This window comes from Salminus brasiliensis, chromosome 22 (genome assembly GCF_030463535.1).
Source record: "Salminus brasiliensis chromosome 22, fSalBra1.hap2, whole genome shotgun sequence".
NCBI classification, from domain to species: Eukaryota; Metazoa; Chordata; class Actinopteri; order Characiformes; family Bryconidae; genus Salminus; species Salminus brasiliensis.
In genome coordinates, this window is record NC_132899.1 from 30568762 (window position 1) to 30595537 (window position 26776).

At 48.3% G+C, this 26776-nt stretch overlaps 1 protein-coding gene across 1 annotated transcript; it reads right to left on the minus strand.

The window, feature by feature from the left end:
- Positions 1-2643: 2643 nt before the first annotated feature.
- On the minus strand, positions 2644-21977 carry brsk1a (BR serine/threonine kinase 1a). Its single transcript, XM_072667052.1, has 19 exons — positions 21321-21977; positions 20570-20664; positions 19118-19203; positions 18890-19030; positions 18439-18555; positions 18171-18204; positions 17047-17115; positions 16660-16806; positions 13677-13708; positions 13307-13471; positions 12659-12756; positions 12362-12512; positions 11606-11666; positions 9987-10266; positions 9836-9884; positions 8991-9114; positions 8642-8849; positions 8452-8541; positions 2644-8151 (listed from the first exon to the last, which is right to left on the minus strand). The coding sequence occupies exons 1-19, from the start codon at positions 21403-21405 to the stop codon at positions 7970-7972; spliced, it is 2214 nt and encodes a 737-aa protein (XP_072523153.1). The 5' UTR covers positions 21406-21977; the 3' UTR covers positions 2644-7969.
- Between the last annotated feature and the right edge of the window lie 4799 nt (positions 21978-26776).

The following is a 26776-nucleotide window of genomic DNA, read 5'->3' on the forward strand; positions in this document are numbered from 1 at the left end:
AACAAATCTAGCTAATGTTACGGTTTAATTGACATGTTTAGCTTTCCGCTATTCACGTTAATAAACAGTAGTAAACCTGTAATAGCGCGTTAATAACGGTGTATTAAGTCCTGCATAATAATATCTAAATATAATATTTAACATTTCACAAAGTCTCGAACTATTTCTACACGATCATGTAGCTAGCTACATTTATATACAGCCGTATGCAAAAGTTTGCGCACCCCTGGTCGAATTATTAAACGTGTAAATAAGTGAATAAATCTTCTACGTTTACATTATTACTATTAATAATAATTACTGCTTATTTATTTTATAAATATAAAAATGTGGTGTGTGCAACGGTAATGGTAAATTGTTTAATAATAAATAATATAATAAATAATAATAATGTTTTTTAATGTGTCATTTGACCAGGGGGCTATGATCATAGGGAAAATATTTACATAAAAATATTTGTATAGGATTTATATATATATATATATATATATATACCTATATATCCAACACCTGGTTTGGTAAATCAGTGCTTAATGATGGTAAATCAGGTGATGGAACATATATATGGTATATAAATATATATATATATATATATATATATATACAGCACTGGCGGACTGTAAATACGGTCATGAGGGCTTCGTTACCGACACCCGTGGTGGACCTTCAACAACCGAAGGCAAACTCAGTCCAGGCTGGACTCGGACTACGGGGCGGCCCGTCCAATCTATCGTGGTCCTACTTACCCCCAAAATCAACAAGACTACGGGCCCGATGTAGCAAACATGGAGGCCTATCACTTCACAAGTTAGCGTTAGTGCTAACTGCAGGCCAAAGTTCATCACAGGCTCTCCTCACTGTTGTCTATAAACATGGACAGAACTTCATTAGCATCGCTAAAACATTTGCCCTATGATATAGCTGACAATACAACGTAGCGTACTGTTGTACTGAGACCGGTTATGTTAGCTTGGAGCTAGAACGTTAGATGGGGCGCTAGGAAGCACAGCTAAGGTTTCAAACATTGGGCCTGTATGAAGTTGAAAGCTAATGATGGTAATTAGTGGGGTATAAGCTTCAGGATGCGTATTAATTAGTGCATTCATTAGTAATACTAACGAGGTTTGGAGTTAGTTAGCTAGCTGTTATACAAAATGACGGATCGAGTAGCCGGTAGCAATCAGTGCTGCCCACATATGAACACGTGAACATGAAGAGCTAACGGTAGCTAGGCGTTTGAGTTGGGCAGTCGTGTCCTGTCAGGCCGAGAGGATCGTTCAGTGTACGTTAGCTTACGTTAGCTAGCTAGCTAGCCAGCCAGACACCTGATCCACTAACTGTTATAGCTTTATAGCATATATTTAAATTGAGGCGAAAAAGCTCCGGATGTCGTAACTCTGCCATATCTACATTGGCTAAGCATGCTAACGCAGCGCTAGTGAGATCGAGTAGCCGGTAGCAATCAGTGCTGCCCACATATGAACACGTAAACATGAAGAGCTAACGTTAGCTAGGCGTGGACAGTCGTGTCCTGCTAGGCAGGGAGGACGTTTCAGTGTAGGTTAGCTTATGTTAGCCAACATATAGTGACCTAGCGGCTGCTCCCAATATCCGGCACTTTTGCGTAGTGCGTGTTTTTGCTTTATATTAGCTTACGTTAGCTAGCTAGCCAGCCAGACGCCTGCTCCACTAACTGTTATAGCTATATATATATATATATATATATATTTTTTTTTTTTTTTTTTTTTTTTTTTACGTTAAACCAAAAGGCCCAGGATATTTAACGCTTAACAAAACAATCAACAGTCAACTTGCTGACATATACATATATATATATATACATTGTCTAAACATGCTAACATAGTGCTAGTTAGGCATTTAAATGCGACAGTCATGTCCTGTCAGGCAGTTCAGTGTAGATTAGCTTAAGTTAGCCAGCCAGGCACCTGCTCCACTAACTGTTATAGCTATATAACATAAATTTAAATTGAGGCGAAAAGCTCAGGATGTCATAACTCTTACATATCTACATTGGCTACACATGCTAACGCAGCGCTAGTGAGGCATTTGAATTGGACAGTCGTATCCAGAGGGCGGTTCAGTGTAGGTTAGCTTACGTTAGCTAACATATAGTAGCCTAACGGCTGTTCCGAATATCAAGCACTTTCGTTTAGTGCTTTGTATTAGCTTATGTTAGCTAGCTAGCCAGTATATATATATATATATATATATATATATATATATATATATATATGTTAAACCGAAAACGCTTAACGAAACAATCAACAAACAGTCAACTTGCTGACATATATACGTTGTCTAAACATGCGAACATAGTGAATTTAGGCTTTTGAATGGGTCAGCCATGTCCTGTCAGGCAGTTCAGTGTAGATTAGCTTACGTTAGCTAGCTAGCTAGCCAGCCAGACACCTGCTCCACTAACATAACGCTGGCTCCCCGAAGCCACGCACTTGCTGACATGTTTACGTTGGCTACACATGCTAACACAGCGCTAGCGTTAGCCTGCAGGCCAGAGAGGGACAGATCGGGCAGGGGGGCGCTCCGTTAGCTCGCGTAGGAACCTACCTGTTGCGTTTGCACATTTCGGAGAGGCTGAGGAAGGCAGGACACACGACGTTGTAATAATTTAGACAGCTATTTCCATATGTTTATTGATGCCTGTCAAATCAGTTATGTTGAATAATGTAGATCCATTCTGAAGGTTTTCACGTGGCACCACGCCTCGTCCAACCGCACACACACACACACACACACACACACATACACACCCCTAAGCTTACTTACAAGGCCAACATAAAAACACACGTAGCCGACATGCATTGGACTCACACCGACGAGCGCGAGCCCTTCGTATATTCGCGGTTGGGTCGAGGTGGGACTTGGGGTTGGAGCTGTTTGTGAAGGTAACGTTGACATGTAGTCCTCCGTGAAGACGGTGTCCTCCGAGCGGGGGTGAACAGCCGTCTCCCCTCATGCACGGCTTGCACTTCCCACGTCTCGTTCCCTGGCTGGACGTTAGCGTGGCGCTAGACATACACGGATACACTCACTCATGCTAATACACGGGCAAACACTCGGTTCTGGCCTCACGGGACAGACGAAGGAAAAGCATCGGGCGACAGACTGAGGAGGTGCGGGACACGAGACAGGACGTCCCCGTTTGTACCCATGGCCAAAAAGAAATATACTAGAGCGCCTTTCAGGGCCGTGGCGAGGGGTAGTGTAGTGTAACTGGTAGCGCGACAGGTTAAGGGGTCTGTCTCATGAAGTCCGCCCCCCCCCAACTCCCCCATCTGCCGATTGGTACTGCTAGCCAGACACCACCTCTTTCCGGGTCCCCAGTGCCACTGCACCAGCTACCGGACACATGTGCTGCCAAGAGTGGTGAGAGAGCAGGAAAGAGCGCCATCTACCCACTTGGAGACAGCATGGCCAATTGTGCTCCCTCAGACTCTGGCCACCGATGAACCTCGCAACCCTCAGGGCCCTCGTAGCGGTAGTGCCACTCAGACCCCACGGCAACTCCTGCTTAACACCTAACCTGTGAGGCTGGTCCTTACAAACGTAAATGTCTGAAAATAACCTGGCTAGTGCGCCCCCTAGTGGTTGGAACTGAAAGGGCTGTGACCAAAATGGTCCCCAATTTTTCAGCGCATTGAAAATTTGAAGCTACGTTTGCAGACAGCACTGAAAAAGGGCGGAGTTTCGGAGTAGTGCACTACATAGTGCATAGGGCACAGTTTCGAACCCTACTTTTGTTACTAGTGCTGCGTTCCATTTACCTCAGAAGGCGGAGCTAGCGAATCGTTTGACGATTCTTTACACGTGTTTTTTAATGGCCAATCTAACCGAAATATGTCCGAGGTTAGCATTGTTTGCATGCAGAGCCGGCCCAAAGCTTAACCAACACCACCAGGGGGCCCCCAAGAGCACCAAAATATCATGCACAGGTAAAATGATTTTTATATGCATGCTTTTATATGCGTATTGCGCAATATCTCCCTATCTATGGAATGATGAAGCATCTGGTGCTGAGGTGGTGGGATAAGGGGGGCCCCAAATGAAAATCTGCTCAGGGGGTCCATAAAGGCTTGGGCCGGCCCTGTTAGCATATATATGTATATATATATATATATGCTAACACACACAATAGCAGTTGATAAGGCGTCCAATCTTCATGGACACACGTCCACAGGTAGGTGGACAGTACTGAGTGTACGACTGATTTAGCGAGACACGGACAGATAGAAGTGCTAATGAACTGTGTAACCCTACTGCTGATCCACGGCCATCTTGGATTTCGAACCTTGAGCCTTGGTGAGGCTCTCGCGTTAACGAAGTGCCCGAGGAAATACGGGAAATTCCCGGCCTGCAGTGGATTGTAACCATCACTCTTTTAAATGAGGCTGAATAATAATGATTACAGTTATGAGGACGTGTCCAATTCCACTGTTTCTACGCGCTACTTAGTGAACGACAAAGTCCCTCCCTATATAGTGAAAAACGAATGAGGGAGTAGGGAGCCATTCCGGTCACAGCCTCCACCTCCTCATTTGATCAGTGAGAACGCCCCCCTCCGTTACACAGTGGTGGGCGGCGCCGTACAAAGCAGAAACTACTCACTAAGCCCCGCCCACACATGGTTGTTATTCGGACGACTTCTTCTTGGTGGTGGCTGAGTCACAGGGATGTGACGGGGTGGTAGTGGTGGTGGTGGTGGTGGTGGCTTGCGAAAACTTGGAGGTAAAGATTAAGCCTATAGGATGTTAAATTGGGAGGAGGAGGGGCTTGCTCCTCTTTGATGCCTTTCTTTCTTAAGCATTCAGATGATTCTTTGAGCTGTCACGGTTCTAGAAAGAACCACCGGATTCACTAAAGAACCTTTGAAGAACCAGCCTGGATTGGAGAGCTGACAGGAAGTCAGGAACCCTGTCTGAGGAGACTGGCTTCGCGAGAGAGACCCCTGGTGGCTCTGAGTTGTCTAGACGTTGACAGTTCAGATCCCCTGAAACGGATCCAGTTTACAGTGTGCAGCTTATGTGCTGTTAGCATGTCCGTGAAAGACAAACCCAGTGACACATCTGCAAAAATAAACAAACAAACAAACAGAAACACAAACAAACAAACAAAAATATAAACAAATGTTTTTGTGGGTGTTTACTTATTTCCTTTTGTTATAGGTCGCTTTGCTAGGAGTGAAATGGACACCAAAATAAATCAATAAAAATAAAATAAAAATATATTTTGTGTTTACACATTTCCTTATGCTGTAGGTCACTTTGCTATGAGCAAAATTGTGAAAATAAAGAAATTCGAAATAAAGAAATAATAATTTGTGTGGTTACATATTTCCTTTTGCTATAGGTCACTTTGCTATGAGTGAAATGGACACCAAAATAAAAAATAAATAAAATAATTTCAAATATATATATATTGTTTGTGTGTTTACATTATTCCTTTTTGCTATGATCGAAATGAAAGAAATAAGATAAATAAACAAAAAATATTTTACAAATTTCCTTTCTCGCTAAAGGTCGCTTTGCTATGAGCAAAATACAAAAATAATAAATAAATAAATAAATAAATAAACAATAAATAAGTAAACAAACAAACAAAAAAATCAGGTTGCTTTGTTATTAACAAAATAAAATCCTGTAAATAAATAAATAAATAAATAAACAAATAAACAAAACAATAAAACGGCAGATATGAGGTACAGTGCGCTGTCACAGGATGTGACTTCAGTGATCCAGCTTTCGCAGATAAAGTGGACGGGCGTCGGCGTACCGTGAATATGTGTCTCCACTCACACAAGACATGTAAAACATGTGAATTATTCAAATAATTAATAATAAAATAAATGAATAAATAAATAAATAAGCAGCACTTACACACTTACACACACACACTCACTCACTCACTCGCTACACACAGCTGGATAGAAGTGATGGCTCCTGTTCAGTTGAGCGAGGACAAAAAAAGAAATGAATAAAACACCATTCATGAGGCAGGTCTCAGCGCCCGGCTCGGTTCCCCCCTTCGTTGGTGGTTCTGGATCGGTTGCATAATTCCGCTGCGAGGAAGCCCGATGATAAAGCAGTGCTGTACAAACAGATCAGTATCATATCTCGCTCCTTTCACACCGTCTCTGAATTCAACTGGACATGACTGAACAGACAGTATGTGCATGTCAATGGGAGGGGGGTACGAGTGAGGGTGTGTGTGGGGTGGGGGGCGGGGGGTAGTGAGGTCCTTGGCCCAGACGGTAGATGGATGGACGAGTCTTTGCGCGTCTGCCGTGGGCGTGCGGTGTGAGTGTAAGTGTGTGTGTGTGTGTGTGTGTGTGTGTGTGTGTAAGCTCCAGATCGGACACGTTCTCCCATTCCTGTAACATTGTGCACTGGTCCGTGTTGTCCGTGGGTCTCGGTCCATTTCAGCGTCTGATCCATTCCTTTCTATATTTTTTGTTTGTTTGTTTTTAAATCAAAAATAGTTTTCCGGCGCGGAAGCGAACAGACGTCCGTCAGTCAGGCCGTCGCGGCTTTCCGAGAAGGGAGGTGAAACGGGGCTTCCAATGAAGTCCAATCTCCATTTTAATCACGTTCTCCCCTGGAATCTGCCGGAGGGGCGGGCCGGAGGTTCCCGCCGGTCTCTCAGCGCGCTTACAAATAAATAAATACTCTGATCACAAATCAAAAAGTCACAAATTAAAAAATATCTCATGACATTCACTTGGTTGACCTTGGCGTCAACCGGAAAAGTCTTGCAGCAACAAGAGGACGAAGAAGTCGAAGATCCGTTTCACATGTTCTGGAGGAATCATGTCCGAATCCGCTGGGATCACTTGGAGCTCCGGCTATTAGTTGTAAAGTGTTTTTGAGGGGGGGGGGACTCCAGCACTGATTGGTGGGCTCAGACGTTTATTTGAATTCTTCTTCTTATTATTTATTTATTAATCTTATTTTTAAATGTCTAATCTTAAGTACTCTCATGCTGTGGGTGTGGTTTTGGGGCCGGATTTCAGGTGTATTTAAAAATACATGCAGAAATAAATAAATAAATAAATAAATAAAAAGTACAATCAAAGTTGCTACTCATGTCACTGATAGATGACGACGGGTACGTGTGATTTCGGCGTGCAAAAAAACCCCACTCTTTCTCCGGGTGCGAGTGCGCGAGTGTGTGTGTGTGCATGTGTGAGCATCCGGCGTCCATCGCAATGGCGACAGAAGGTAGGTGGGTAAGAAAAGCCGGGTATGTGGCGCAAGGCCGGACGACTGTAGCTTGTTCAAGACCGCACCTCTTTTAGCTTATAGTCCTTTTATTGCATACGAGTCTGTTTTGGTTATTCAGAGGGGGTGGGGTGGGGTTGGGGTGGGGTGTGGGTGTATCCTGTAGCTAGTATGTGCAAGAGTATTGTAGTCGACTGCCGCGGTCTACCAGTGGGAATGTGGGATTACACTGATCCCGCATAGCGAGAGCCCAATTTTCGCCCAATGCTTCGGCGGAAATTTGCCTAGGTAAGGGGAGCGGGGGGTGGGGGTGGGGGGGTGGGGTGTCTGAAGGTTTAGCCGTTCCCTATTATCAGGAGACGTCCTGGAGCCAGAGCTGCAGCTTCGGCACGATGAACTAATGCATAAACGGTTGCGTAATTAGCTAGAACGCTCCGTCTGCGGAGTGGGTGATAGCGATATTGGCGAGATCACGAATCTGATAACCACTACAGCTACTCTGGCTCTGGCTGGTCTGGCTCCACGTTGTCATGTTATGTGTTGGATATGTGTCGTCTGGAGAAGCACCCTTCTAAAAGAACGGGAAACCAAAGGAACGCAGCTTTACCGTCATGCCGCAACGTAGCAAGAGGGGTGGGGGTGGGTGAGGTTTGTACGAGTACGAGTTTCCAGGGTCCACCACCACACGGCTGCGTATGACGGTGGACTCTTCCTGCTCAGGGTTGGGATTGGGTGCCGTTGGAGGACAGCAGACGGGTTCGCTCTTTGCCCGAACCCCTTCGCTGGAGCAACGTCCCGCTCTCCCCCCGCTCCACCCATTCGCAGCGGTCGCCTCCTCCCTCAGAGCGGCGCGAGTTTTGTCTGGTTGGCGTTCCGGGAGGACGGCCGTTCTTCTCGTCTGTGGGAACAGAGAGTGGGTGGAGGTGGCATGTGAGAACATCCATCCCAAACTTTCCCCAGTTTTCTCCACCACCACCACCACCACCACCAGCAGCTCCACCCATGGCTGCCTGCTGGTTCCAGTGACAGCTTCACATGAGTCCTCCTAGTGTTTGCTGGGGGGAATTGCTAATGATAGTGGGAGGTCACATGAATAGGGGTGGGTGGGAAATGAGGGCATCCCCTTAATGCCCTTGTGGGGTCTACATAGCTCGGAACAATACCTCCGGAGTGTCTAGATGTGTGTGAGGGGACTCACCAGCGAGAGCCTGCACAGAGGGCTGGTCATGCGTGCTGAGCAGCTGAGCCTGGATCGTCTCCACCACTCTCTTGAACCTGCGACTCGGACCTGTTCGGACACACACATGGGGATCATCTCATACTGGGACAATGCAGCGGCAGCAGCAGCGTCCTCAGACGAGTCCTGAAGGTGGGGGTACTTGTCTCACCTGATATGAGGGTAAAAGTGACACTGTAGATTCCGTACTCCCGCTTTCCTTCCCTCTCCCGTTCCCGCTCCCGTTCCCGCTCTCCTTCGGAAAAGGAGATGTCCACCTGAAACTTCACGGGCTTCTGGAAGACGGACGGACCTCCAGAGGATTTGTACTCGGCCCGGAAACTGGTCTGGGAGACCACGCTGTGACTGAGCGATGGAATCTAATGCGGACAGAGAGGAGGGGAAGGGAGGGGTGGGGTTTCTGATGGTTGTATCTACAGTACATACAGTACATACTGCCTGCAGCAGTATGGAGCTCAGCAGTACTACTATGGAGGGGAGGAGGGGGGGGTTAGACTCACAGAGAGGAAGGCGTGGACGATGTCTGCCTTAATGGAGCTGAGGGGTTTGTCTCTGATCACCACGAAAATCTGCTCCTCCTTCTCGAGGCTGATGAAGTTCCCGAACCAGGACCGCTTCGCCAGCCTAGACGCCAACAAACACAGTCAACGACAGGCAGCAAGTGACACTGTACTGGGGTTAGAGCGGCGACGTGAGCGATAAATCTATTATTATTTTATATATATATATATATATATATATATATATATATATATATATATATATATACATATATAGTTTATGATTTGACCCATTTTCTCCCCAGTTTGGATCTCCAATTACACCACCCCTACACATTCTCCCAGTCACATGCAATGCTCCCGACACTGGGAGGGGAAAGACCGGCACACGCCGGCCAGCGGGAGCCAGTGTCGGCCAGCATTGCACTGAACCGATGTGGGGAGAGAGTGCTGTCCCCCCACCCTGGAGAGGGAGCAAAGCCAAGGGTCTTTATCTCTGTACACAGGGAAGGAGACGAAGTCTAGCTGGTTACTCACAACAGCACAAGCCAGCCAGACAGTCTGTACGGGTACAGTTACAGCAAGTTACAGCAAGACGGCACCTTTGTAGGAGGTGCATTTGTATTTTTACCAGTTAATCAATGCGTTCCAGAGCTTTTACTGGTGAAAAGTAAGTTAGTCACTGTCATTTTAGGCTAAAACGGCTTGCCATGCAGTTGTTCCTTACAATAGAAATGTACGACAGCGATTATATAGCGGGACAGTGTGCAGCCCTACAGGCCATAACACACGCTGTGAGCTGTGGGCCACACTGCCCGGCTCTGGAATGCTCTGGTCATACATACTCAGGGCTGGACTCTGGAGTGAGGCTCGACATGTCCTCTGAAGTGGGCACTGCAAGCAAGAAAGAGAGAGGTGAGAGGTTACAAACGGCCACAGGCCACAGGCCCAGCAGTCATGGCACTACGAGAGCAGTAAGACGAGCCGGTTCCCCACCCTGCAGCTTGCGGCGGTGGAAGCGCGGAGAGCCCAGCAGGTTGTTCTTGAACGAGTTGAGGCGGGTCCTCCAGTGGGCGGAGCTGCTAGCGGCCATGCCGCCGCCCCCTCCCGGGCTGGAGGGCGGAGTCAGCGAGAGGGACCCGACGCCCACGCCCCCTCCTTCGGCGCGGGAGGAGGAAGAGGAGGAAGAGGAAGAGGGGGGGGTAGCGGGAGGGTGGTGGGGGTGATGCACGGGGGTGCCCAGAGGGGTGGGCAGGGGCGAGCCTTGAGGGGTGACCTGAGACACGGGATACAAGCTTTTAGTCACCGACTTGAGCACGGCGGGGAAGAAGAGGAAGCGCGGGATGGGCGAGAGGAGCGGAGAGGGAGAGGGCGAGCGAGAGGAAGGGGCGTGCAGGGGGAGGGACTTCATGGACTGGAGGTGGGGCCGCTCGGAGGGAGCTTTGGAGGGAAGCGTCTGAGTCTTGTGTGACTCGTGGGAGCGGCCGGGGCGGGGCGTGGTGCTGCCGCCCGCTGCTTTGGTGGTGGAAGTGGCGGAGGTGGAGGCGGCGGCGGCGGCGACTTCGGATTGGCTGAACGTGAACACCGGGCTCTGATGGGCGTGGAGCAGAGGAATGGCGGGGAGCGAGGAAGGGTGGTGAACGATGGGGAGAAAGAAAGGAGTGGAAATGAGTGATGAGTGCTAGTGAATGATAGATGAAGTGCGTGCACTGCTGTTCAAAACATTTGGAATCAATGCTTTTAAATATTAAGCCAGTTATTATTATTATTATTAATATTAATATTATTATCCAGCACCAGAGAATGATGAGTGGATGGCAGAGAATTCTGTTCATATTAGTAGATTAGCGCTCAAAAAGTGAAAAAACAACCTGGTTGGAATCAGCAACTCATTGGCATCTGCTTTGCCATCAGTAGCCGGAGTCAGAGGGAGCACAACTGGCCAGTCTAAAAAAAAAAACCCTGCCCATCATTTGTGCTCTACTCTCCATAATGATGCTCAGTGCTTGGACCCCTTGACTCTTACATTTACAGCATTCTCTCTTATCAGGGCTCTTATTCTTGAGGAATGCCACACAGGTAGAGCTAGGAGTCTTGCCCAAGCGCCCCCGACTTTGCCAGGGGGAGGGCGGTGTTGTTATCCATTAGGCTGTCCTTGAAGACGTGGGACATACTTTCAATGACTGAAGGGGGAGGACCAACTCAGGGGGCTTGGTAAATGTGTGTAGCTGATGTCCAACTCCACTAGGGGTAACAGTCCATTAACATCAGCAGCCGGAGTCAGAGGGAGCACAACTGGCCTTGCTCTCTCAGGAGCGGGTTGATGACCCATTAACGTCTATTCATATGAAAGTGATTCCAAATCTGTGGACAGTAATGTCTGTGAGAGTGCTCTGAAAGAAAATGTGTGTGCGGCTTGACGCTTTCGCCTTACGCTCTGGTGAATGGTGGAATAATGAGATCATGAACTGTGTTGTGAGCATCGTGAGCGTTCTCAAAAGAGTGTAAAACATGGAGCAGAATTAGGTCATACGATAAAACACCGAGCGTGCACAGCGCTGAGACTAAAAACAAGTGATGAAATAAGGGAAATGCGCCGGCGTATGAGCCCTTACCCTCGGACTGCTCAGAGGGCTGGAGGAGAGACCAGTAGACGCTCCACTTACTGATCGTGATCTGTGCAGGAGAAATAACAGGAGTGAGGAGGGCGTGAGAAGTAATGAGCGTGATGAGTTCAGAAAGCAAACCCCTGTTGCAGGGTCCAGCACCATCATTCCTATTAGAAAACTTCAGAGATTTTAACGTGAACACTCTGGTTGCCTTGAGGCTAAAATAAAGAGGGGGCGTCTGGGGAATTGCTTCTCCTTTCGAGAGTCTAGTCACTTCTAGTATAAATAAGGCCAGTCTAAAAAAAAAATCCCTGCCCATCATTTGTGCTCTACTGGCGCCATAATGGTGCTCAGTGCTTGGACCCCTAAGATTGCCACCTTCTGTGTACCTGACTTCTACATTTATGCCACACAGGTAGAGCTCGGAGTCTTGCCCAAGCGCTCTACTACACTAGAATCGAACCCCGACTTTGCCAGGAGGAGGGCGGTGTTGTTATCCATTAGGCTGTCATTAAAGATGAGATGTGGGACATACTTTCAATGACTGAAAGGGGGAGGACCACCAGTCCGACTCCACTAGGGGTTACAGTCCATTAACATCAGCTCAACAGGCCCTAGAATTGAACCCTGCGGGACCCCACAAGATACGCCCAACCAAACGGCTGCTGAATTATTCCCAATCATTTCAGGATTAGGATTAATAACTAAGTAATAAACATAGGGTGTGTAAGGGGGTTAATTCCAGTGATCGAGTGTGTGTACCTCTGGCTGTGTGCGGAGGTGTCCAGCGCTCTCCGAGGAGGTGTAGGTGAGCCCTGCTCCGTCACACTCAGCACCTCCAGGCTCTTCCTCTCCGGCCGACAGCGGCCGTGGCGGGTCAGCATGGGGGAGTCCACGCGCTTGCGAGGAGGATCTTCATCAACAAACACACACACACACATGCGTGCACACACACACACACACAGCGAATGAAGCCACGTGCATACCCCCTACACTTACGTCAAAGAGTGAAAAGACCAACCAAGTGACCCTCGGGGTGCCCCACTCTGCTGTACTCACCTACATCATTTCTGGGCGGCAGGTCCTCATCCTCATAGCTGGGATAGCGCTCTTTACGGTCCAGCAGGAGGTAATAGATCATCTTCTCCTGATTATCCCTGAGAGAGAGAGAGAGCGAGAGAGAGATTAGGACCATTACTCTTCTCCAAAGTCGGCCACCGCCTCCACCACCGAGAAAAAAGGAGGAGGAAACTGTGAGAGGAAATTGTGCCCTCTCAGACTCCGGCCGCCGATGTCGAAGCTGATTGGGATAACTGTGCTCATGTGCTGGACTGTGCTCATGATGGTGTGCATGACCACCGCTACAGCTATCCGTTAGCATAGTGCATCCTCAGACCACATCAGCTTCAGACAGACTGGTTGAAGTGGACTCCAGCATTATTTGGTACCACATCTATTAATTGGCCTCATTGCCGTGGTTTGAGACGAGTGTGATCTATGTCTGTAGATTAGACCATGCTAACAGAGGAGTTGCTGTTAGCTTCAGTACGCTAGCTCGCGTTAGCAAGCTACATTAGCTTGGAGGAACGGTGCGGCCTTAGCGGCCTTAGTAGCCACTAATTTGAGGCCTCTGTCAAGAACAACCTTAAGGACCTTGGTGCATGTGTGATGAGGGTGTGCAATCAGAGTGTACGCAGGGGCCCTCACTCTTCACACTGGAGGTCCCGGGTGAGTTTGACCCGGTCTCGGAAGCAGCCCAGGGAGTGCATGCTCTCCAGCACGTCTGGGTCCAGCTCGGTCAGAGAGAGGATTCGCTGCACGCACACGCGCCTCGGCGGCGGCTGCTCCGGACACGGCTCATTGCGGCCTGCCCTGGGATACACATACGTGCGGACACAGAAACACAAACACACACACACACATATATATACACACATGTACCGCATAAGTTAGTCAAGCTTACTTGTGCTTCATACACTCCTATAGATTACGACCACGAAGCCAGACATGCTCTGCAGCTGCGGTCCATCACCACAGACTGACCACAGTGCCTCGGACAGGAATAATCCATACTCACTGATACCAGGCGTGCTTCTGGATGTCCTCTAGCTGCAGGGGGGGGAGGGCAGACGACAGAGCGATTAGTACAGTCTGTTGGCAGGCAGATGGCGCTGTAACTGAAGGTGCTGTCACTGGCCCAAGTGCTGACACAAGGGAAAACCTGAGAGCACTGGAACCAGTCAGCATCCGAGTTAAAAGGGGGGGAGGGGGGTCCACTCACTATCACGTCTGGGCCCTTGGGTTCTAGATGTTTTTCTCATATCAAGGCATAAACAACTGCTAATGCTAAACTGCTCTGAATCAGGAGAGAGAAGCCGATTAGCATTAGCTTAGTTAGCAGGATAACAGCCCGCTTTCCATCCTGTCTGACAGAAACCCAACTTATAATCATCTAGACGAGAACGACTCAGCGTCTGGTGATCTGTAGCCACTCGCGAAGCTGGCCTCTGCTTAGCTAGCCCGGCTACAGCTCTACCGAGTATCAGACAGCCCAGAGAAGCTGCTGCTGCTGCTGCTGACTAACTGCTGACCCCGACACAAGTGCTGACCATGAGAACTCATGTCTGAGTCGAGCGAAGTCGAGCGACTGGTGCTGGGAGGGACAGAAAGGAGAAATGAGAGCCCGGTTCTGCTGGGTTTGGACTAGTAGCCGGCTCGCTAGGCTTGGATAAGTTATCTAGCAGCTAACTGAGGCTCAAATCACACCTGTTTAGAGGATGAAGCCTCATATCGGAGAGCACAGAGTCGAGTCAATGGTCTTAGGAGGGTTCTCCACTGTTTTCAGGCTCATTTAATGGACTGGCTCAATCAGTGACCACCCACAGCGCCCCCACCCTGCGGCTCTCTTAAATTCGGGGCTTATTTGGCCGTCAACTAGAAACCTGGCACATCAAATTTACTTGGGACAGAATAAAACATCCAGCTCAGAGGCTGCTCTGATCAGTTCAAATAAAGCTCCCGAGTGGGAGATGTTTAGGTGTCTAAACGTCCAGTAAGTTTGCAGAAGGGCTCAAATGTGAAGGTGAAGGTGACCTCCCCTTTTTAAAGCCTTTGGGCAGAGCTCAGGTCGCTGTGCTATGTACTTGGTTTGCGACTACAAAGCAACACAGACACACTGAGCTCCTCGAACAGAAACCCAAAACTACGCGTCTGCCGTCTCCTGCAGCGGAAAGCATCTGAACAGAGATTCAAGTAACACGACTTAAATAGCTTGACGGCCTTTGAAGCTCCGCAAGCTGCAGGTGGCTGTTTATTTGGCATGGACTCAGCACAGTTCTACTGCCTGTGGACTGAGCTAGTTTGTCAGGACTGGTGAATCCCTCATAATCATCCCTCAAATACTGCAAATGTGGAAGGAGATGTTCTTACAGTGGTCTGGTGGCTCTGAATATCTCCTGGGTGCTCGGAAATGGGTGTGGTGATGGATGGGTTTGGATAGGTATGGGTGTATATTGGTTTGAATGGGTGTGGTAAAGGATGGGTATGGTGCTGGATGGTGATGGGTATGGATGGGGATAGGTATGAATGAGTAAGGGGATAGTATGGGGATGGACTGTTATGGGAATGGGTATGGATATGGGGGTGGATGAGTTTGGATAGGTATAGGGATGGATGGGAAGGTTTGGAGAAGGATGGGGTGGACGGGGATAAGCATGGATGAGTATGGGGATGGATTGTTATATGAATGGGGATGGATGGGGATGTGGATAGGCATGGATGGGTAGGTGAAGGGTGGGGATGGGCTTTTTTCTGGTTTGGGTGGTATAGTGATGGATGGTATGGGGAGGAATAGGTGTGTTATTGGGATGGGTATGAATGGGTGCAGATGGGTTTGGATGGGTGTGGTGATGAATGGGTGTGGTGGTGGATGGTGATGGGTATGGATGGGTTTGGATGGGTATGGGTATATATGGGTTTGAATGGGTGTGGTAAAGGATGGGTATGGTGCTGGATGGTGATGGGTATGGATGGGTTTGGATAGGTATGGGGATGGATGGGGATAAGCATGGATGAGTATGGGGATGGATTGTAATGGCAAAGGGTATGGATGTGTTAGAATGGATATGGGGATGGATGGGGTGGGGTGGATGAGTTTGGATAGGTATAGGGATGTATGGGGATAGGTATGGATGGGGATGTATGGTATGGGGGTGGATGGGGATAGGTTTGGAGAAGGATGGGGTGGATGGGGATGGGCATAAATGAGTATGGGGATGGATTGATATAGGAATGGTATGGGTGTGTTAGAATGGATATGGGGATGGATGGGAATGTATGATATAGGAAAAATGGGGATAGGTTTGGATAGGTATGGGGATGGAGATGGATGGGGATAAGCATGGATGAGTATGGGGATGGATGGGGATGTGGATAGGTATGGATGGGTAGGTGAAGGGTGGGGATGGGCTTTTTCTGGTTTGGGTGGCATAGTGATGGATGGTATGGGGAGGAATAGGTGTGTTATTGGGATGGGTATGAATGGGTGCAGATGGGTTTGGATGGGTGTGGTGATGGATGGGTATGATGGCGGATGGTGATGGGTATGGATGGGTTTGGATAGGTATGGGGATGGATGGGGATAAGCATGGATGAGTATGGGGATGGATTGTTATGGGAATGGGGATGGATGGGGATGTGGATAGGCATGGATGGGTAGGTGATTGGTGGAGATGGGCCTTTTCTGGTTAGGATGGTATAGTCATGGATGGATCTGGATGTGTGTTGGGATGGGTACAGATGGGTTTGGATGGTATGATGATGAATAGGTATGGAAAGTTATTGGGATAGGTATGGTGATAAATGGAAATAGATGGTTATGGGGACGAGTATGGATGAGTATGGGGATGGATGGGTATATGTGAGTGTAAATCAGTCAGTTATGTAATTAGTGTTATGTCCAGGACTATTTAACACCACAAAGCATCACCTTCACACTTCCTCGGCTAAATCTAGGGGGGCTGAACGCATGAGTCAGACACGCGGACCCTCCGCATCCTCACCGTGAGCCTTTTTTCTGGGTCCACCTCAATCATGCCGCGCAGCAGAGCCTGGCAGTCCGGCGGGATGAAGTGGGGCATGTGGAACACCCCGCTCTTGACCTTCTCCAGCAGCTGCCGCAGGTTGTCGTGGTCGAAGGGGAGCGCACCCTGCGCGGAGGGGAGCGAACCAGGGGTCAAAGACGGAGACACGAGGACACCGACAGAAGGACAGAACTCTGTAAGTCTGTCCTCACTGCTTTCAATGTGATTACATGGCATTCAAATGTGAGTGGATATCTGTGAGCAGTAGATGAACAGTGAATAAGCAATGGAGCTGCATAACATGGGGGGTGGAGAGAGAGTGTTAGACAGATGCTGTACAGAGACAGAGAGAGAGAACATCCTCACCACGAGAAGTGCGAAGAGAATCACGCCACAGCTCCACACGTCTGCTCGCCGGCCATCGTACTTCTCCCCCTGTAACACACCCACATCGAACCACTTAGCATGTTCCCACAACCAGGTTATGGTCAGACCACAGGCACTGAGCAAAGGAGCGAGTGGAGCAAGTGTACCTTCACGGTCACCCTCCCCCTAAAACAAAACAGCCACTTATGGAAGCTCATTCACACTTACAGATTTTCTTTGCTGGATGTTGCTATATGTTCTCAAATTGATTACTTTAATAAATTATTTTAAATATTATTAATATTTTATCATTTTTGTTTTGTTTTTTAGATTTTTTTTTGGAATAAAATAAACAAAATATTGATTTATTTTGAAATATTTGGATAAACGTTTATTTTAACATAATTTAATTATTTTAAATAATTCTGTATTATTATTTGATTTCCTTAAAATGTTGACTGTCAAAATATCCAGGCAAAAAGTCAGTATTTTGACAGTCAACATTTTAAGGAAATCAAATAATAATACAGAATTATTTAAAATAATTAAATTATGTTAAAATAAACGTTTATCCAAATATTTCAAAATAAATCAATATTTTGTTTATTTTATTCCAAAAAAAAAATCTAAAAAACAAAACAAATTTTCTAGTGTTTTTTCTAGAATCTTCTTTACTTTTGTTTGGAATAGCAATTTATTAAACAAAATATTGACTTTATTTGGAATATTTAGATTAACATTTATTTTAACATAATTAAATTAATTTTAATAATTCTGTATTATTATTTGATTTCCTCAAAATGCTGAATGTCAAAATACTGACTTTTTGTCTGGAGATTTTGACAAATTCCTGACTTATTTTCTAGATATTTTAATTAGAAATATTTCCGAATTCATTACGATTTTTGCTGGAATATTGATTTATTTTTATGATCATTTTTATTATTCATTTTCCTCAATATACTGACGTTGCCATTAAGAGTTTTCCTCCTTTCTTTACTTTTTTGGTTTACTCAGAACCAGTTCGGGTGTTTTGTGCACATGTGAGAGGACAGGCCTGAGCGTCCACAACAAACAACCAACATGGACTGAACTGAGCTCTGCTGGGGGGGGGAGACACTCACCCTGATCACTTCTGGACAAGCGTAGTGTGGAGATCTAGGAGAGAAAGAGAGAGAAAGTATAACAGCAGCAGAACCGGTGTTATTTTGCAAGAATGTGTCCAAGCCAACTCAGGACGGATGACTCAGGAAGCTCAACAATGAATGGGTCCATGACTGCAATGCAATGCTAGATACCATCCCTAATCTGACCCCAGATCCTGACTGTTAGAAGGCCAAATAGGGCAAAACAGAGCACACACACACACACACACACTCCAGCTGTACTCACCCACAGCTTGTTTCCAGCAGACTGTCCCCCACCTGTAGTGAGGCCATGCCAAAGTCTGCGATTCTGATATTGTTCTTCTCGTCCAGCAGGAGGTTCTCCGGCTTCAGATCCCTGTGACTGCAGGGGCACCACACAGCAGCACAAAGGCACGCGTTACCAACCTCAGGCAGACGACACTCGCCAAAACACAGCAAGGGCCGGGAAGATCGGATTGCACGTGCACGCGCCGATCGCAACCGCCCGGCCCTGCAGAGCACTGCGGCGCATTTCCAGGCAAAAACACGCCAGCTACCGCGGATCGAGCCCAACCCGCCTGAGTACTTCACACTGAAGCAGCTGACGAGTGGGAGATTACAGCCTCGACTGAGGAGACAAAGCAAAGCTCCTATCTGTGATGTCTAGAATCCCACCACCACCACCCACCCCCAGACACCCCCCCACCATTTTTTACCAGATGGAGTGATTGTGACAGAAGTCCAGAGCCGAGATGATCTGCCTGAAGAACTTCCGGGCCTCTTTGGGCGTCAGCCTCCCTTTCTTCACCAGGTAGTCGAAAAGCTCCCCGCCGGACACGTGCTCCAACACCAGGTACCTGCGGGACGGACAGGGGTTGTGAGAGCCAGCACGGTGGGGGCGCGGCGCGCGCTATCGGGCGGAGGAAGGTGGGGGCGGAACTCACAGGTACTTGTTGTTCTCGTAAACGTCGTGCAGTTTCAGGACGTGCGGATGCTCGATTAGTTTGAGGATTGCGATCTCTCGCTCCACCTGGACGGGAAAGAAGGGCGGTCAGCCTCACAGAAGAGCGGATGGGTCCGTTCCAGTTTGACCTCGTCACCACTCACTGGCCACTTTATCAGAAACCCCTCCCTTCTGCTTCTACTCACTGGTGTGCGCTCGCAGTGAGCGGAAGTATGACACTGTGTGTTCCTAATAAAGTGGCCAGTAAGCGGAAGCACAAGGTAAGGGTTTCCAATAAAGTGGCCAGTAAGTGGAAGCACAAGGTAGGGGTTTCCAATAAAATGGCCAGTAAGTGGAAGCATACGGTAAGGGTTTCCAATAAAGTGGCCAGTAAGTGGAAGCACAAGGTAAGGGTTTCCAATAAAGTGGCCAGTAAGTCGAAGCACAAGGTAAGGGTTTCCAATAAAGTGGCCAGTAAGTGGAAGCACAAGGTAGGGGTTTCCAATAAAGTGGCCAGTGAGTGGAAGCATACGGTAAGGGTTTCCAATAAAGTGGCCAGTGAGTGGAAGCATAAGGTAGGGGTTTCCAATAAAGTGGCCAGTGAGTGGAAGCATAAGGTAGGGGTTTCCAATAAAGTGGCCAGTAAGTGGAAGCACAAGGTAAGGGTTTCCAATAAAGTGGCCAGTAAGTGGAAGCATAAGGTAGGGGTTTCCAATAAAGTGGCCAGTAAGTGGAAGCACAAGGTAAGGGTTTCCAATAAAGTGGCCAGTGAGTGGAAGCACAAGGTAGGGGTTTCCAATAAAGTGGCCAGTGAGTGAAAGCATAAGGTAGGGGTTTCCAATAAAGTGGCCAGTGAGTGGAAGCATAAGGTAGGGGTTTCCAATAAAGTGGCCAGTAAGCAAAAGCACAAGGTAGGGGTTTCCAATAAAGTGGCCAGTGAGTGAAAGCATAAGGTAGGGGTTTCCAATAAAGTGGCCAGTAAGCGGAAGCACAAGGTAGGGGTTTCCAATAAAGTGGCCAGTAAGTGGAAGCACAAGGTAAGGGTTTCCAATAAAGTGGCCAGTAAGTCGAAGCACAAGGTAAGGGTTTCCAATAAAGTGGCCAGTAAGTCGAAGCACAAGGTAAGGGTTTCCAATAAAGTGGCCAGTGAGTGGAAGCATAAGGTAGGGGTTTCCAATAAAGTGGCCAGTAAGTGGAAGCACAAGGTAGGGGTTTCCAATAAAGTGGCCAGTAAGTGGAAGCACAAGGTAGGGGTTTCCAATAAAGTGGCCAGTGAGTGAAAGCATAAGGTAGTGGTTTCCAATAAAGTGGCCAGTATCTTGAAGCACAAGGTAGGTGTTTCTAATAAAGTGGCCACTGAATGGATGAAAATGACCCCACATATACATTAGCAGTTGAAGATTTGATATATTCGATCAATTAACAGATCAATAGAACTCGAACTCTCTCTTACCTTCATCAAAACCGACTCCGAGAGCTTTTCTCGGTTCACTATTTTGATGGCCACCTTCTGTCCGGTGATGCAGTGAATGCCAAGCTTCACCAAACCTAGCACAGCATCATTCACACATTCAGAAAACGGATCCGGGGCATTAATAAACAGGGGCTCGCTGATTTGCTAGGATCACATGGCTAAGATGTCAACAACAGTTCTATACAGTGGTGGTGAATGGAACCAGACGTCTGAAAAGTTTAACACCTCTAAAAGCTCCCTTATGGAAAGTTTTTCCATCGGACATGGTTAGGAACGCGTTGTCTGATTCCCGAGGCTTCGTTTTGTATCGTTTTGAGAAGGTTTGTCTTCATCAAAACACACTTTAATAATTCATAATGAAGCGGTACATGAAAAGCGTTGCATGGAAAAAACGCTGGCTTATAACTATCCCTTTTTTAATAATAATAATTGTACTTTTAACTTGTTTTATCACGAATACACAAAAAACATCCTCTCAGCAGACACGTGTAGGTTCACTGGTCTTTTCGGTCATGTCTATATGTGTGTGGCGCTCATGAAGACGCCTGGTTCCATTCAGCTGCACTGTAACGAAATCTTCAGTCCTAAGTTTCTCTACGACGCTGGATTTCACAGCAACCATTCTCAGTGCGTTTTTTACAGCTCTTTGACTGGACTCTGCAGACACGTTTTGAAAAGTCGGTCAATCCCCCCTTTAAGAAGTTTGTGAAGGAACGGGGGCGCTCCTTACCTGTCTGCCCCTTCCCCAGCGTCTTCTCCAGCCGGTACGGCCCCACATACTGAGCCGTCTGGGATACGGACAGTTCCTTAGACATGGCGGGAGGCTAAAGCTGGCTGTTTACAGTGAGGAAAGCTTACCCTAACTGCCTTTGAGGGCTAAAACATAGCGGGACGGGTCCTAAATGTTCTCCATCACGACATCTCCGCGTTATTCACCGGCAGCCGGAGCGGTTAGCCGAGCGAGCCCCCTTCCCATTAGCTTCGGGCCACACTGAGAGGATGCTATGCTACCGGCCAGGCGAGAGCTGTCCGTGCTTCTAGATTTATCCATCAAATTTCGACCCCCTTCCCCCCCGTAGAAGAGACCGAGCACCGGCTGCAAGCCTCCCCGGCTGACGGCGGCTGACGGCGGCTGACGGAGGGCACCGAATCACCGCTAACCCGAGAGCTAGCGCGCCGTTATTCGCAGAGACGCGTCCGAGGCCTGTTTCTCCCAGGTGAGGCACCCCAGCATGTTAGCTAGCCTTTCAACCGGGACTAAGCCATCCCCAGCCCGAAGACACCCCCGCTTTCCCAGGTCAACATCCCCAGAAAGTGTCGCTTCTCGGTCGTCTCGCCGCGGCTCATCGCGGTGTGTGTACCCGGGAGAAGGGCTCTGTTTTCAGGCGCCCCCCGCTCCCCCTCCCCCTCCCTCCCTCAGCATCTTCTCCCTCCGTATCTCCCTCTCTCCCTCTCTCTCCTCCGCCGTGTCCTCCTCCTCCTCCTCCTTCTTCTTCGCCGTCAAACAATCCCCCCAAAAGCCCCTCAAATCGCTCCCATTCGTCTCCGCGCGGTCTCCCAGAACCCGCGCCCGGACCTGCGTCTTTCTCCTCCCGCGCGCAGAAGCTCTCCAACGGTCGCCTCTTCCCTCCGTCGCCTCCTGCGTTTTTTTTTTCCGCACCCGCATTCCGGCTGACCCCGCCTTGGCCGCGCCGCGATTGGCTCACGCTTCCTACTCCCGCGCGGTGATTGGCTAGCCGGCGTCCCGCCGATCCCGCGGCAAACGCGCGAGAGAGAACTTACAAGCCAATCGCGGCGCAGGAGGAGGGGCGCTGCCGCAGAGTCGTAGCGCAGGAGGGCGGGGCTTGGCGGAAAACGGGTGCGGAAAGAAATGACGCTCCGCTTCGAAGAAGAAGAGGCAGCAGCAGCAGCGGTAGAAGCAGCAGCATCCGGGTCTCTCTCTCGCTCTCGCTCTCGCTCGCTCGCCTCCCGGGCCCCTCCCTTCCCGGCTGGCGCACTCCCCCGCAGCATCTCTCGGTTTGGGCTGGAGCTCCCCCCCCAATCCGCTCCGCTCAGAGAGCTGAGGATCCATCATCGGCCCCCGGCTCGCAGTTTAAGCCTGGTTCTAGGATCTTAGTCTAGGCCTATTGGAGCGCAGCTCGGCAGAACCGGTTCCATTAAAAGATAACGGGAGACGCTAGGCTAATGTCGCTAACAAACACTGGGCTAGTAATGTCTAGTTCCGCTACTACAACGGGAGACGCTAGGCTAATGTCGCTAACAAACACTGGGCTAGTAATGTTTAGTTCCGCTACTACAACGGGAGACGCTAGGCTAATGTCGCTAACAAACACTGGGCTAATAATGTCTAGTTCCGCTACTACAACGGGAGAGGCTAGGCTAATGTCGCTAACAAACACTGAGCTAATAATGTCTAGTTCCGCTACTACAACGGGAGACGCTAGGCTAATGTCGCTAACAAACACTGGGCTAATAATGTCTAGTTCCGCTACTACAACGGGAGACGCTAGGCTAATGTCGCTAACAAACACTGGGCTAGTAATGTCTAGTTCCGCTACTACAACGGGAGACGCTAGGCTAATGTCGCTAACAAACACTGGGCTAGTAATGTTTAGTTCCGCTACTACAACGGGAGACGCTAGGCTAATGTCGCTAACAAACACTGGGCTAATAATGTCTAGTTCCGCTACTACAACGGGAGAGGCTAGGCTAATGTCGCTAACAAACACTGAGCTAGTAATGTCTAGTTCCGCTACTACAACGGGAGACGCTAGGCTACTGTCGCTAACAAACACTGAGCTAGTAATGTCTAGTTCCGCTACTACAACGGGAGACGCTAGGCTAATGTCGCTAACAAACACTGAGCTAGTAATGTTTAGTTCCGCTACTACAACGGGAGACGCTAGGCTAATGTCGCTAACAAACACTGAGCTAGTAATGTCTAGTTCCGCTACTACAACGGGAGAGGCTAGGCTAATGTCGCTAACAAACACTGAGCTAGTAATGTCTAGTTCCGCTACTACAACGGGAGACGCTAGGCTAATGTCGCTAACAAACACTGGGCTAGTAGTGTTTAGTTCCGCTACTACAACGGGAGACGCTAGGCTAATGTCGCTAACAAACACTGGGCTAGTAATGTTTAGTTCCGCTACTACAACGGGAGACGCTAGGCTAATGTCGCTAACAAACACTGGGCTAGTAATGTCTAGTTCCGCTACTACAACGGGAGACGCTAGGCTAATGTCGCTAACAAACACTGGGCTAGTAATGTTTAGTTCCGCTACTACAACGGGAGACGCTAGGCTAATGTCGCTAACAAACACTGGGCTAGTAATGTCTAGTTCCGCTACTACAACGGGAGACGCTAGGCTAATGTCGCTAACAAACACTGAGCTAGTAATGTCTAGTTCCGCTACTACAACGGGAGACGCTAGGCTAATGTCGCTAACAAACACTGAGCTAGTAATGTCTAGTTCCGCTACTACAACGGGAGACGCTAGGCTAATGTCGCTAACAAACACTGGGCTAGTAGTGTTTAGTTCCGCTACTACAACGGGAGACGCTAGGCTAATGTTGCTAACAAACACTGGGCTAGTAATGTCTAGTTCCGCTACTACAACGGGAGAGGCTAGGCTAATGTCGCTAACAAACACTGGGCTAGTAATGTCTAGTTCCGCTACTACAACGGGAGAGGCTAGGCTAATGTCGCTAACAAACACTGGGCTAGTAATGTCTAGTTCCGCTACTACAACGGGAGAGGCTAGGCTAATGTCGCTAACAAACACTGGGCTAGTAATGTCTAGTTCCGCTACTACAACGGGAGAGGCTAGGCTAATGTCGCTAACAAACACTGGGCTAGTAATGTCTAGTTCCGCTACTACAACGGGAGACGCTAGGCTAAAGTCGCTAACAAACACTGGGCTAGTAATGTTTAGTTCCGCTACTACAACGGGAGAGGCTAGGCTAATGTCGCTAACAAACACTGAGCTAGTAATGTCTAGTTCCGCTACTACAACGGGAGACGCTAGGCTAATGTCGCTAACAAACACTGGGCTAGTAATGTCTAGTTCCGCTACTACAACGGGAGACGCTAGGCTAAAGTCGCTAACAAACACTGGGCTAGTAATGTCTAGTTCCGCTACTACAACGGGAGACGCTAGGCTAATGTCGCTAACAAACACTGAGCTAGTAATGTCTAGTTCCGCTACTACAACGGGAGAGGCTAGGCTAATGTCGCTAACAAACACTGGGCTAGTAATGTCTAGTTCCGCTACTACAACGGGAGACGCTAGGCTAATGTCGCTAACAAACACTGGGCTAGTAATGTCTAGTTCCGCTACTACAACGGGAGACGCTAGGCTAATGTCGCTAACAAACACTGGGCTAGTAATGTCTAGTTCCGCTACTACAACGGGAGACGCTAGGCTAATGTCGCTAACAAACACTGAGCTAGTAATGTTTAGTTCCGCTACTACAACGGGAGACGCTAGGCTAAAGTCGCTAACAAACACTGGGCTAGTAATGTTTAGTTCCGCTACTACAACGGGAGACGCTAGGCTAAAGTCGCTAACAAACACTGGGCTAGTAATGTCTAGTTCCGCTACTACAACGGGAGACGCTAGGCTAATGTCGCTAACAAACACTGAGCTAGTAATGTCTAGTTCCGCTACTACAACGGGAGAGGCTAGGCTAATGTCGCTAACAAACACTGGGCTAGTAATGTCTAGTTCCGCTACTACAACGGGAGACGCTAGGCTAAAGTCGCTAACAAACACTGGGCTAGTAATGTCTAGTTCCGCTACTACAACGGGAGACGCTAGGCTAAAGTCGCTAACAAACACTGGGCTAGTAATGTTTAGTTCCGCTACTACAACGGGAGAGGCTAGGCTAATGTCGCTAACAAACACTGAGCTAGTAATGTCTAGTTCCGCTACTACAACGGGAGACGCTAGGCTAATGTCGCTAACAAACACTGGGCTAGTAATGTCTAGTTCCGCTACTACAACGGGAGACGCTAGGCTAAAGTCGCTAACAAACACTGGGCTAGTAATGTCTAGTTCCGCTACTACAACGGGAGACGCTAGGCTAATGTCGCTAACAAACACTGAGCTAGTAATGTCTAGTTCCGCTACTACAACGGGAGAGGCTAGGCTAATGTCGCTAACAAACACTGGGCTAGTAATGTCTAGTTCCGCTACTACAACGGGAGACGCTAGGCTAATGTCGCTAACAAACACTGGGCTAGTAATGTCTAGTTCCGCTACTACAACGGGAGAGGCTAGGCTAATGTCGCTAACAAACACTGGGCTAGTAATGTTTAGTTGTGCTACTACAACGGGAGACGCTAGGCTAATGTCGCTAACAAACACTGAGCTAGTAATGTTTAGTTCCGCTACTACAACGGGAGAGGCTAGGCTAATGTCGCTAACAAACACTGGGCTAGTAATGTTTAGTTGTGCTACTACAACGGGAGAGGCTAGGCTAATGTCGCTAACAAACACTGAGCTAGTAATGTTTAGTTCCGCTACTACAACGGGAGAGGCTAGGCTAATGTCGCTAACAAACACTGGGCTAGTAATGTTTAGTTCTGCTACTACAACGGGAGACGCTAGGCTAATGTCGCTAACAAACACTGAGCTAGTAATGTTTAGTTCCGCTACTACAACGGGAGACGCTAGGCTAATGTCGCTAACAAACACTGGGCTAGTAATGTCTAGTTCCGCTACTACAACGGGAGACGCTAGGCTAATGTCGCTAACAAACACTGAGCTAGTAATGTTTAGTTGCGCTACTACAACGGGAGACGCTAGGCTAATGTCGCTAACAAACACTGGGCTAGTAATGTCTAGTTCCGCTACTACAACGGGAGACGCTAGGCTAATGTCGCTAACAAACACTGGGCTAGTAATGTTTAGTTCCGCTACTACAACGGGAGACGCTAGGCTAATGTCGCTAACAAACACTGGGCTAGTAATGTCTAGTTCTGCAACTACAACGGGAGACGCTAGGCTAATGTCGCTAACAAACACTGGGCTAGTAATGTTTAGTTCCGCTACTACAACGGGAGAGGCTAGGCTAATGTCGCTAACAAACACTGGGCTAGTAATGTTTAATTCCGCTACTACAACGGGAGAGGCTAGGCTAATGTCGCTAACAAACACTGGGCTAGTAATGTTTAATTCCGCT